General features: G+C 43.7%; 1 protein-coding gene across 3 annotated transcripts in view; it reads right to left on the minus strand.

Annotated features, from left to right (window-relative positions):
• UBR1 (ubiquitin protein ligase E3 component n-recognin 1) overlaps window positions 1–12,196 on the minus strand; it is a 97,242-nt gene that overhangs the window by 72,454 nt on the left and 12,592 nt on the right. For 2 of the 3 annotated variants that reach the window (XM_066631190.1, XM_066631174.1), the window contains exons 2-4: window positions 5,653–5,909; window positions 4,147–4,225; window positions 3,013–3,123 (exon numbers count right to left, since the gene is read on the minus strand). In XM_066631190.1, the coding sequence (XP_066487287.1) occupies window positions 3,013–3,123; window positions 4,147–4,225; window positions 5,653–5,828 (366 nt within the window). In that variant the 5' untranslated portion in view covers window positions 5,829–5,909. Of the gene's footprint in view, window positions 1–3,012; window positions 3,124–4,146; window positions 4,226–5,652; window positions 5,910–12,196 lie in introns of those variants that run through there. The other variant, XM_066631167.1, reaches the window with a different exon arrangement.

The raw sequence follows: 12,196 nt of genomic DNA on the forward strand, positions 1-12,196 counted from the left end.
GCCCCTGCTGGCGCTGGGCTGGTTCCCCAGCCAGCTGTTCCCCACTGATTGTGGTCCGCTTCAATCCCCCCTTCCACGGTCCTGTTTCTCCAGAGGTCGCTTGCGGGGTCCAAGAGGGCCCTGGGCCAGGGAGGCTTTCCCTCCAACTTCCTCTGGTCAGGGTGGACCCCCGTCCCCTGCCTCTGGGGGTCTCCAGCCTTGCCCCTAGACTGGGAGGCTGTTTGTCCTCTAGTTGTCCATGGGCCTTGCTCCCCTCTGGAGAGGAGCCACCTCTCTCCTTCCCTTCCAGGCTCCTTATGAGGCCTTTTCCCTCTTGGGCTGGCCCCACCCTTCCGGCCCACGTGCCTGCCAGGTGTTCCCAGCGGGCCCTCATTCCCTCTCCTGGGTAGGTGCTCAGTGCTGGACCCCAGTCCTGCGCGCACTCTGGTTTTACTCGCGAGGAGGTCTCTACCCCAGAGGAGACCCCTACTCCTGGGAAGTTCCCAGCCACCTGGGCTGGATCCAGGTGACACCTACCTATGACTTTCTGAGTTCAGGCAAGCATAGCTGTTCCACAGATCCTGAACAGCCAAGTACCCACTTGAGACAACAGGAGAAAAGAGACCAAATTCTGCCACACACCTTTTCTGCCCCTAAACAGTCTCCAGTTGAATCTTGAAATTGTTACCCACGTGGCATTAGACTTCCGGGTAAGATTTTCTCAACAAGATGGCCTCACAGTTAATGTATAGTACTCTTCATACAGCTTTACAATTTTAAACTTTGAATTCTTCTCAGAGTCCAAAGTACTGAAAGTAAAGCGAGAAGTGACCAGTTTTCTCAGATTGGGGGGGGGGGGGGCTTAAAGCTTTAAAAGACAAGTGTTCCTCTACTGTACCACATTAGTGTAGGAACATTCCTCTTCCCAGTGATGTCTCTCTTTTCAACAATGCCCCATAATTTTGTGATTTAATAATTTTGCTTTAATTCTGTCTTGTTCTCTAATTTCTTCCTTCTTTTTAAAAGAAAATGACAACAACTAAGCTTCACCCCTTCAGGTTCATCAAGAGTTTCATACCTGAGCATGTATCGGGCTCAGTGGCTATTACACAAGAGATAATATGAAGTTATGACACATACAGATTGCTTAAATAAGCTTGGGGACTCAGATCCAAATACACTTTTCACATACTGACAGAGGCAGCAGAATACGGTGTTGCGTGACTGGGTTCATGAGTTCAGTATGTCACATGTGATAAGCATGTATTCAGGGAACACAGTTTTGGTCTTAAAAGAAATATATCTAAGATCAGATTTTAATCTAATCTGAAAACAAAAGGTGAATGTAAAAAAATATTCCATCCTAGCCACTAGCATTTGCACCCGCAGAATGCCTCTGGAATATCAAAGCATCAAGAGTATGATATATTTTGTTGCAACAGACATTCTGAAAATTTATCTGCTAGCAAAACAAGTTTTAGGATTGGCCTGATGAAGTATATTGCTAACTAAGGAGTGGTTCCAAAAGTTTCAACAATGAAATAATGCACATTCCCATACTCAGGACATTGAAACAGAATGAAGTTGTGATAAAATATGTTTCACCTCACATGTAATTGAAAAGATTTACTTTACTTTATCGCAGTGGTTCCCAAACTTTTTAACATTGGGACCCACTTTTTTAAACGACATTTTATTGGGACCCACCAAGGTTTACCAGACTTTTTAAAAAGGAGATCTAGAAAAAAATAGTATTTTGTTTGTTTATAAGTAATAACAACCAGAAAAAAGGCCCTCAAACATTTATTGACCTATATTTACACATGCTTGTAAACTTCAGGAGCTCAGTTCATTGCAAGGCAATTAGCAACTATCTTGGAAACTGCAGGAGTTGAGCTCTTTGCAGGGTAATTAGCAGACACAGTATCTAAATTCTGAATAGCCTCAGGGCTTGAGGCAATTAGTTATCTGATCTTCCATCATCTTTTAGCAACCCACCAAAAGTCAGGTCTCAACCCACCAGTGGGCCCTGACCCACAGTTTGGGGACCACTTATCTCTCTCTCTTTTGTTTGTATTAGAATTAGATTTTCCCAACATTAGACTTCAGGTTTACATCTCTGCCAGGAACACAAACAGGAAAAACCTCTGGAAAGCAAATGTCTTGGCCTCTGCCTTCCTAAAGTACTTCCAGACTCAGAACACGTATGCCATGACAGAATCTGTCCAGAAACACGCACTGAGAGATGAAGGCACATCGGATTATACATTTCTGAGTTTCCCCTACAATGCAGAGTGATGTTCTGGATACACTGAGGCTCAGTCAAGCCTCAAATCCTGAATATGATTTAAGAAGATGAACACCCAAAACCTAATCCTATCCAATTTTCCAGCATGATACAGTCACAATGCAGCCCCAAGGTAAAGGAACAAAAGTTCCTTTACTTCAAGGGGGCCACTGTGATGGCTCACTGCAGGATGCAACACATGTACCCATTAGCACGACTGCATCAGTGCTGGAAAGCTGGTTAGGATTGAGCCCTCAATAACTAAACATCATAAAACATCTAAGGAAGTTTGTATTAGGTTAGAGGCAAATGGAACATTTATCCAGTTCAATTTCTCCTTTGTCTCTTGAACTTATGAAATATGTTTTTACTTATCTATACTGCAATTTCAGTTAGTATGCATGCACGTAAAATACTGAAATACTTTCTAAAGAGAAAGGCTACTTTTTAATTTGGCTGCTTGTCGCTGCTAAATAAGTCTATATAGGAGGCTGCTCTATTAAGGAAAGGAAAAGAAAAACTCTTCTGCACAGTAAGAACTTTGGCCTAATGAAATAAAAAAGTTAAACTTATGTACACAAACATGTGAGAAAGTTTTTCCAGAGGAGGAATCCAAACGAAATGAAGAAAATGCTATTTGTTGAGGCTCAAAATTCAGCCGGTCTGAAATTTCCCTCAATAAGCTAAATCTGGGTGTGTACAGTTTAGAGAGCTGTTTTCCCATTTATTACAGATGAAATTGTTACCTCTTCTGTACCACCCGCAGCTTCAGGGTCATGAATAGTACACAGTGGTCCAGACTTCCATGCTTCCTTATCCCCACAATCACAAAACCCTCCTCCAGTAGAAGTGTGCATCTGAAACAATTAAGACCATCATACACAAGATCACCTCCAAAGTTCATTTCAATAGTCACAACACTCCTTGTCTCCATAACAGCATTAAAAATGGACATCCTGCACAAAATACAATTGTGCATCCAAAGGTATGCTATAAGAACATTCACTGCACATACAACTTGATCCAGAATTGTTTTAAACCAGAAAAAATGAAAACAAAGAAAACATGTAAATTATGGATGAGGATATGAAAGGACCACATCACCAACGTTAGTATACTTTGTGGGGGAATCATCCTTGGTAACAAACTAGCATCTTTCTATACTCTCTCAGTTTATAGTTACTACAACCTATGCACATGTAATTTAGAAGTTCTATTGAAAACAATTCAGTCAGGTCACAACAAATGTGCATTTACCTGAGTGAATTCAAGCGTGCGTGCTCAGAAACAAAAAAAAGAGAGAGGGAAAAAACAACAGTTCAAATAATGCAGATGATTCTGCCCAATGTTCATTCACTGGGTAAATGCCCCAGACTGACTATGAGATGGGAGAATGTATCTGCTATTCCTTCAAATGACTTGGATCCCACATGTCTCTCACAGGGTGATTTTTAGTTTTTAAATAGCTAGTACATACTTTTCAGATTTAACTATAAACCTGTGTCTTGTATGAATTTCAATAAATGTGTTCGCCCTCCCCCCCAAAAAGAGATAGAGAAACAACACTTTAAGTAGCGCAGACAATTCTGCCCACCATTTATATTATTTTATATATGCCTCATAGCAAACCTAAAGTGAGAGAATGAAGCTGCAGTTTCCTCAATTTCTGAGTGCCTCCCGTACTGTGCTCTAAAGAGATAGTATGCATTTGTGGTATTTAAGGGAGCTTCAACTATGCACAATTTGGGCTTCATATGCCAACCTCAGAATAAGATGCAGGCCAACTGTATATGCAATATTTGCCTTACGCGCTGACTTCAGAAACTAGTCACATGTAAGATGCAACCTGACTGTATATTACAACAAGAAAAATTTTCTACCTTGTAACGATGGTTTTTGTGAATACTATTCTGGAAACAATCCATGCAAAGTACACAAGTTGGATCAATTGCACAGTCCCTGCAATAAAAATAAGTAGTTGGTGTAAGTGTATAACCACCACCTCATCCAAGATCTCACAAAGCCACCACAGTTCAACAGCGTTGCCACAATAGATGTAACAGACAATGTACTGAATTTATCATCCCAGTCCAGGGGTGCTCAAAGTTTTTGGCAGGAGAGCCACAACATCTCTCTGACACTGTGTCAGGGGCCGGAAAAAAAAGAATTAATTTACATTTCAAATTTAAATAAATTTACATAAATGAATATATTAGAGACCGAAAATGAATGAATGAATTCCATCCAGTTTATGATCCCATCCACCCTACTAAGGGGGGGGGGGGTCTTCATGCCAGCTTATGATCCCATCCATCCTAGTAAGGAGGGGGTCTTCATGCCAGCTTATGATCCCATCCACCCTAGTAAGGGGGGGGAACTTCATGCCAGTTTATGATCCCATTCTCACACACACACGCACGGGGGGGGGGGGGATCTTCCACACTTTCACATACCCGATTGCTCACCTGCCCCCCCCACCCTCCCCTCCTTTGTTTGCCTGGGCTGCCTACCTGCCTGCCCATGTGCTGCTGCTTCCTGCCTGCCTGCCTGGCCGGCCAGCCAACCAGCCCTCCCTCGCTCCGGAGGGAGACGTGCTGCTAGCTGGGCTGGGTTCCCCTCCCTCGTGATCTCTCTCTCCCCCCCCCCCGGCTTAGGTTGCAGGAGGGGAGGAGAGGGGAGGGGAGGGGAGCTGAGCCAAATGGAGCAGAGAAGAGCCCAACCCAGCCCAGCCCCTGGGCAAGAAAGGAGACGAGCCCAGCCTGCTTGCAGGACCTTTTATAGTGGGAAGTAATGAGAGACCTGCAAGTCTCACGTTACCTTCCCACTATAAAAGGCCCTGCAAGGCAGCTGGGCTCGTCTTTCCTTCGCTGCCAGTGAGCTCAGCGGCAGCAAGGGAAAGCAAGGCGCAGAGCTCACGCGGCAGGCCAGCGCGGGCTGGGGGGAGGGCCGAGTGCCCACTGGAGTTGGGGGGCCCCCTGGGGGCCAGATGGGGACCCACAGCGGGCCGCAAGTGGCCCACGGGCCGGGGTTTGGGCACCCCTGTCCCAGTCTAATGTATGTCTGTTACATATACATGATTAATATTTTGGTCATGTTAGGTTAAATTATGATGACTATAATTAAGAAATTCTACATATACTTTCCCACCACTCTTCTGAGATATTCATCGCAAGATATGGATTTTACAATATTTCCCTTTGAAGTGAAAGCAAATCACCTCCTCCTATATGCCTTCCACAGGACTTTCATGTGACAATTACTTCCCTAAAGCCCTCAGAAAACAAAAAGGTATTTTGGAGATTAAGGACCAAAGTTACAAACTATATACTATATTGTTTTGTTGTACCACAGTAGGAAACATTAAATATAAGAGGACTAATATTCACCTGCAGGAATAAGTTGTCTCACCACCTTTGAACACCTTCCCACAGAGTTGAGGGGTGCCACTCTGTCGCAGCTTTTCCAGACAAATGTCTGGATCTTCCCCAAACAAATACCACTCCAGAGGATACAGTATGGTCTTCTGAGTCATTTCTTCTTCCTTTTCTGGCAAGGGATCCATCTCTGTAAAATAGATGTCTGGAACTACCTTTGCCAAATGTTGAAAGAAGGCAGCATGAAAGTCAAGTTTTTCATCCCACCACTGCAAACAACAGGAAACAGGAATACAGAAATTAAAACAGCAAGGAAACAAAAACTCTTTCAACACCAACATTTTGCATTCAAGATGCACTTCATGCCAGCTTATAGGAAACTTCTATACATGCACTTCTATAGGAAAAACAAAACAAACTGATTTTGAATTATAACAGATCCCAAAGGGTAACCATTGTGACAATATCAATTGGAATAAATGTGGTTCTGTTTCAATGTCTGGTTTTGGATAATAGACTATGGGCACAATCCTAACCCCTTATGTCAGTGATTTCCAGCACTGACTTAAGGGCAATGCAGCTCTGAGATAAGGGAACAAACATTTGCTTACTTTGAGGAGGCCTCTGTGAGTGACACCCAACTGCAGGATGCAGCACATGTCCCATTGGCATCGCTAAACCAGTGCTAGAAAGCACTGACATAAGGGGTTAGGATTGCGCCCTATGATGTACTCTCTGAGTGGTGGCAGAAAGCAATTAAATACGGGAAATGGACAAATACATTTTGATATTGAGAGGACCATCACACAGAATCATAGATTGTTGGAAGGGACATTGAAGGTTATCTAATTCAGTGCAGGCATAATTGCACTGAAATTCATTTTATGGATAGCACAGTACGACTGTGCAATAAAAAATAATTTCTCAGTACTAGACAACTGCTTTTTGCTGCCCAAACCTACATGCTTATAGCAGTTCCCCCCCAGTGCGATTATCCCTGTCTATAGCCAAGCCCTACAAAACAATCATGTTTCATTTTCTTGGACACAGATTTACACCCAGCATTCTTAACACTACAACAGACAACCAACCAAGTAAAGAAAATGTTTGAGATGGCCTAAGGGCGCCATACTATTCTGCGCTGGAACAGGCAAGCCAAGAGGCATGCACTGTACCCAGTGCAGAATAGGGGCCAGAATCAGCTCAGCCAGAGGCAAGGGGAATTCCCTTACCCCTAGGTAAGGCGCCCTGGCCCCAATGGGTCTCCTCAGACTTGCACCACCTCCTGAGGTTGCACAAGTCCAAAGAGAGCGAACTCCCCAGGAACAGGGGTTGGGATCTGGCAGACCAAGGGGGTGAGAAAGGAAGACACTGCCAAGGCAATGAGAGAGCCCAACTGCCATGGGAGCCACCCTATCAGCAGTTTCTGCCAAGACTGAACTATCCTGTATCTTGAAAATATGATCAAGATTTGCATATTTTCTCTTTTGTCATTTGGAGTTTATGAGTTCCCAAGCAAGAAAGAAGAACTTATGTCTGGTTATCACCCAGTGGCATAGTTAAGAGGGTGCAGGGGGTAGCAGTTGCACCGGGCAGCAAGCTTTAGGGGACAACAAGCTGAGCTTGACAGGAGTGGCCAAAATTGTGAAAAAATTTGGTATGTACAAATAATACCATCATGTTATACATCATTGGAAAGGTAATTTAAAGCAGAATGCAATGAAACAAATCCCATTTGAATATCTGTATTCTACCAAAAGTTATGGCCAATTTAGTATTGTATTGGCAACCTTCAGTCTCGAAAGACTATGGTATCGCGCTCTGAAAGGTGGTTCTGGCACAGCGTCTAGTGTGGCTGAAAAGGCCAATCCGGGAGTGACAATCCCTTCCACACCGGGAGCAAGTGCAGTCTGTCCCTGGTCTGTCTCCCTGGCTATGGGCCTTCCTTCTTTGCCTCTTAGCCTCAGACTGTTGGCAAAGTGTCTCTTCAAACTGGGAAAGGCCATGCTGCACAGCCTGCCTCCAAGCGGGACGCTCAGAGGCCAGGGTTTCCCACTTGTTGAGGTCCATCCCTAAGGCCTTCAGATCCCTCTTGCAGATGTCCTTGTATCGCAGCTGTGGTCTACCTGTAGGGCGCTTTCCTTGCACGAGTTCTCCATAGAGGAGATCCTTTGGGATCCGGCCATCATCCATTCTCACGACATGACCAAGCCAACGCAGGCGTCTCTGTTTCAGCAGTGAATACATGCTAGGGATTCCAGCACGTTCCAGGACTGTGTTGATTGGAACTTTGTCCTGCCAGGTGATGCCGAGGATGCGTCGGAGGCAGCGCATGTGGAAAGCGCTCAGTTTCCTCTCCTGTTGTGGGCGAAGAGTCCATGACTCGCTGCAGTACAGAAGTGTACTCAGGACGCAAGCTCTGTAGACCTGGATCTTGGTATGTTCCGTCAGCTTCTTGTTGGACCAGACTCTCTTTGTGAGTCTGGAAAACGTGGTAGCTGCTTTACCGATGCGCCTGTTTAGCTCGGCATCGAGAGAATGAGTGTCGGAGATCGTTGAGCCAAGGTACACAAAGTCATGGACAACCTCCAGTTCATGCTCAGAGATTGTAATGCAGGGAGGTGAGTCCACATCCTGAACCATGACCTGTGTTTTCTTCAGGCTGATTGTCAGTCCAAAATCTTGGCAGGCCTTGCTAAAACGATCCATGAGCTGCTGGAGATCTTTGGCAGAGTGGGTAGTGACAGCTGCATCGTCGGCAAAGAGGAAGTCACGCAGACATTTCAGCTGGACTTTGGATTTTGCTCTCAGTCTGGAGAGGTTGAAGAGCTTTCCGTCTGATCTGGTCCGGAGATAGATGCCTTCTGTTGCAGTTCCAAAGGCCTGCTTCAGCAGGACAGCGAAGAAAATCCCAAACAAGGTTGGTGCAAGAACACAGCCCTGCTTCACTCCGCTTCGGATGTCAAAAGGGTCTGATGTGGAGCCATCGAAGACAACAGTGCCCTTCATGTCCTTGTGGAAAGATCTGATGATGCTGAGGAGCCTGGGTGGACATCCAATCTTGGGGAGAATCTTGAAGAGGCCGTCTCTGCTGACCAGGTCGAAAGCCTTTGTGAGATCTATGAAGGCTATAAAGAGTGGCTGTCGTTGTTCCCTGCATTTCTCCTGCAGTTGTCTAAGGGAGAATACCATATCAGTGGTGGACCTGTTGGCTCGGAATCCACACTGCGATTCTGGATAGACGCTCTCTATCTCTATCAACTTTTGATAGAGATCTCTATCTCTATCAACTTTTATAGAGTTGTATGGCCAATTAACCAGAAAACAAAAACACAACTGCCTTATGGAACAAAAAGTGGATTTTCTTAACGCAAAACTGACCCATGAGACTGATTGTTCTGAGATGTTGTTATGATACAGCATGGAACCAATAAGGAGTTAATATGTGTCAGCTCTCATTTCCATGTATCATAACACAGCTACTTTCGCTAACTAGTAAAGAGGCACTTTTTCAAGTGGTGCTCCTCTTATATTTAGCAGGGGGAGAATAGCCATCCGTCTTCATCCCAGCACAGTGTCCCTAACTAATAAGGGGCACACTTTTTATTTATTTACTTAATTAAATTTGATTTTGTCATGGAGGGGGGCTACAAAATCTTCTTTGATCCCAGGTATCATATAGATGTTTTAGCTATGCCACTGGCTGGGGAGAGATAGCAGATCATGTGTGTGGTGAACTGTCTGGGGGAGAAGGCAGGTTTCCCCCCAATTTGCACTTTTTAAAAAGCCCGAGTGTGATATCACTTCCGGTTGTGACATCACTTCCTGGGCATCATTTTGAGCTCTGCACCAGGCTACATGTTTATTAGCTACGCGACTGTTATCACCCGCTCAACAATGTCACTTTCTGCTTAATGACATCACTTCTGGCCCTCAGCAAGCGCAATGACTGCTTTTCCATCCACTATATGAAATGAGTTTGACACCCCTGGCCTAAGTGGTGCCCAGGAAACACATACTATAGAATGGTAGCAGAGAAAATTATGAGACACAACTTGAAACCAACAGCTATCAATAAAAACCATTCCAAAAGGTTCATCCGTGATCTACCAACGATATTTCTCTCAAAGCCCTGGGGTAGTATTCTTGTTCTTGTTTCCAGATAGTCCTAATGAAAAATGACTGCAAACCAGCAACAGACTACCTGACAAAAACACATGTGCAGAGACTAGGCCCTGCAACAAACCCAGATGCCAACTTTGTCCCACAACTACTCAGGCGCTATTACAGGAACTAATAACATTAGCCATACTATTAAGAGCTCATTCAGTGGCACAACATCCAATGTTCCATTTGTTATCACCTGCCAGCAATTCTATTAGCACAGCAAGACAAACAACATTACTAGTAATTGCTGTTGCATGCATTTGACTCTTCAGAAAAATGAGACAGACCTATTGCTACTCTTTGCTTTTTATGGCCTCATGGCCCCACTGATTACCAACTTTTTAAAAATATAGCCATGCATATATACATGTGACAAGTGAAGACACCATTCCTGTGATAAAGCGAGCTCTATTCCATGAAAAATCGGCACAGATAGTGGTGATCCAGCCCCCTGCCACCTCATGCTGCTCCTTCCTCAAGCGGCACCTTTAAACAAATCATGAACTGTGGAACTGGATTACTACCTTCCATGTGGTTTTTGGGGGGAGGTGACACATGGCAATGGATCACGAGTAGTGTCAGTGGGGGCTTCAAGTTGGGCTATCCCTAGGTTGCTGCATACCTTTTGCTCAAGAAGCTGCATCCTGATTTGGGAATTTTATTCTGTTTTGTTTGTTTGTTTCCCTGCCTTTCCCATGTTAAAGCAAATGCCCAAGGTGGAGGAAACTTTCAAAAGATTCTGAGAAACCAGATTCAAGAGAACCTCTTTAACATTTTCAATCTGCTGTCAGACAACAGTCTGGGTAACAGTGTAACAGTGGTTATTAATAGACAAAAGCTATCTTTTGGTGAGCAGAAAAGGGATCAAAGTTGCTCCATCTACAGAGGGCTGGAGGGAAGCAGTGACAGACTGGTGTGAAAGTTACCTAGTCAGTTTGCTGCTTCCTGCAACTCTCCTCTTAATAACAGCCGCATCGGTTGCATCATGAATGGGATGGTTGTGCAAAAATCACTTTAAAGTTCTTGCTATCTCATTCTCCAATAAGATTATAATTTCATTTCCAAATCATATTCCCTTTTTCTAAAACTTGATTGTGCAATGAACACTGAAATATACTTTTTGGTGACATCAAACTATACCAGTGGTTCCCAAACTTTTTCAGCTGGTGAATTCAGCTTTTTCACCTTGATCTACTGGGCCAATGGATGTGGCTCCCCATTAGGGCTACAATCCTATACATTGTATAGAGTGGCGAGTTTTTTGCAAGAATTCTGTGGCCACCTAGCTGGTTTCCACAGGTCCCAAGGAGCCACAGCTCACAGTTTGAGAACCACTGAACTATACAATTGTTTTGCAATAACTCAATAAGGAAGCAATCTCAACTGTGTTATTTTACTCTGTTCTAAAATAAATATTAATTTTACAAAATCTAAATTTATCATTGTACTATTCCTTCTGTTGATTCTAATGAACTTTGAACCAGATATATATTTCCATGAATTCGTATCAGCAACCATCACCAACTTTTCAGGAATAAAAGAATCTCAGAAAAATATGCTCCTGGAACAGCATATTTCAAATAATCTGCAGTCATAGTAATTAACATTTTACTTTTTCAAATACAAACAACTCAATCCAATGCATGTTCACTCAGAAGTAAGTCCCACAGAATTCAGGAGATTTAGGGCACAATCCTAACCCCTTATGTCAGTGCTTTTCAGCACTGGCATAGCGGTGCCAATGGGACTTGTGCTGCATCCTGCAGTTGGGTGTCACTCATGGAGGCCTCCTCAAAGTAATGGCATGTTTGTTCCCTTACCTTGGAGCTGCATTGTCCTTACCTCAGTGCTGGAAAGCACTAACATAAGGGGTTAGGATTGCGCTGTCACTCTAAGTGCACAGGATTACATTACTGGTCTCACATGTCTCTAGAAAAGTTGTAATTAATCCAAACATGATAGTGTATATTGTGATTAAACAGTGTACACACCATCAACTGCCTACAGAGAAAACAATGCCCCACTGCTTCATGACAAACTCCTGAAGCCGGAGGGAAGACAAAGGGAAGAGTGGCCAAGTCTTCCCAGTGAAGACAAGCTAAAATTCTGGGAAAATTTTGGTTTCAGCTAAGATGGAAGGAGTGAACAGAAGAGATAAGATGTTCTCCCTTTTTCATAATACTTCTTTTTAGATCTGTTGTTCACTGAAATTGTCTGCATTCACTCTGTTTCATTATTTTATTTATTTATTATGGTTCGTTTTAGAATGTTTGTAATACTTGTTCTATATCATATGTTGCAAGATACCTTAATGGTCCTTTAGGTGGGACAAAAAGGCAGACTAAAAATCTTTTAAATAAATTTAAAGACACCAAATGAAATCAGTCAG

This window comes from Tiliqua scincoides, chromosome 1 (genome assembly GCF_035046505.1).
Source record: "Tiliqua scincoides isolate rTilSci1 chromosome 1, rTilSci1.hap2, whole genome shotgun sequence".
NCBI classification, from domain to species: domain Eukaryota; kingdom Metazoa; phylum Chordata; class Lepidosauria; order Squamata; family Scincidae; genus Tiliqua; species Tiliqua scincoides.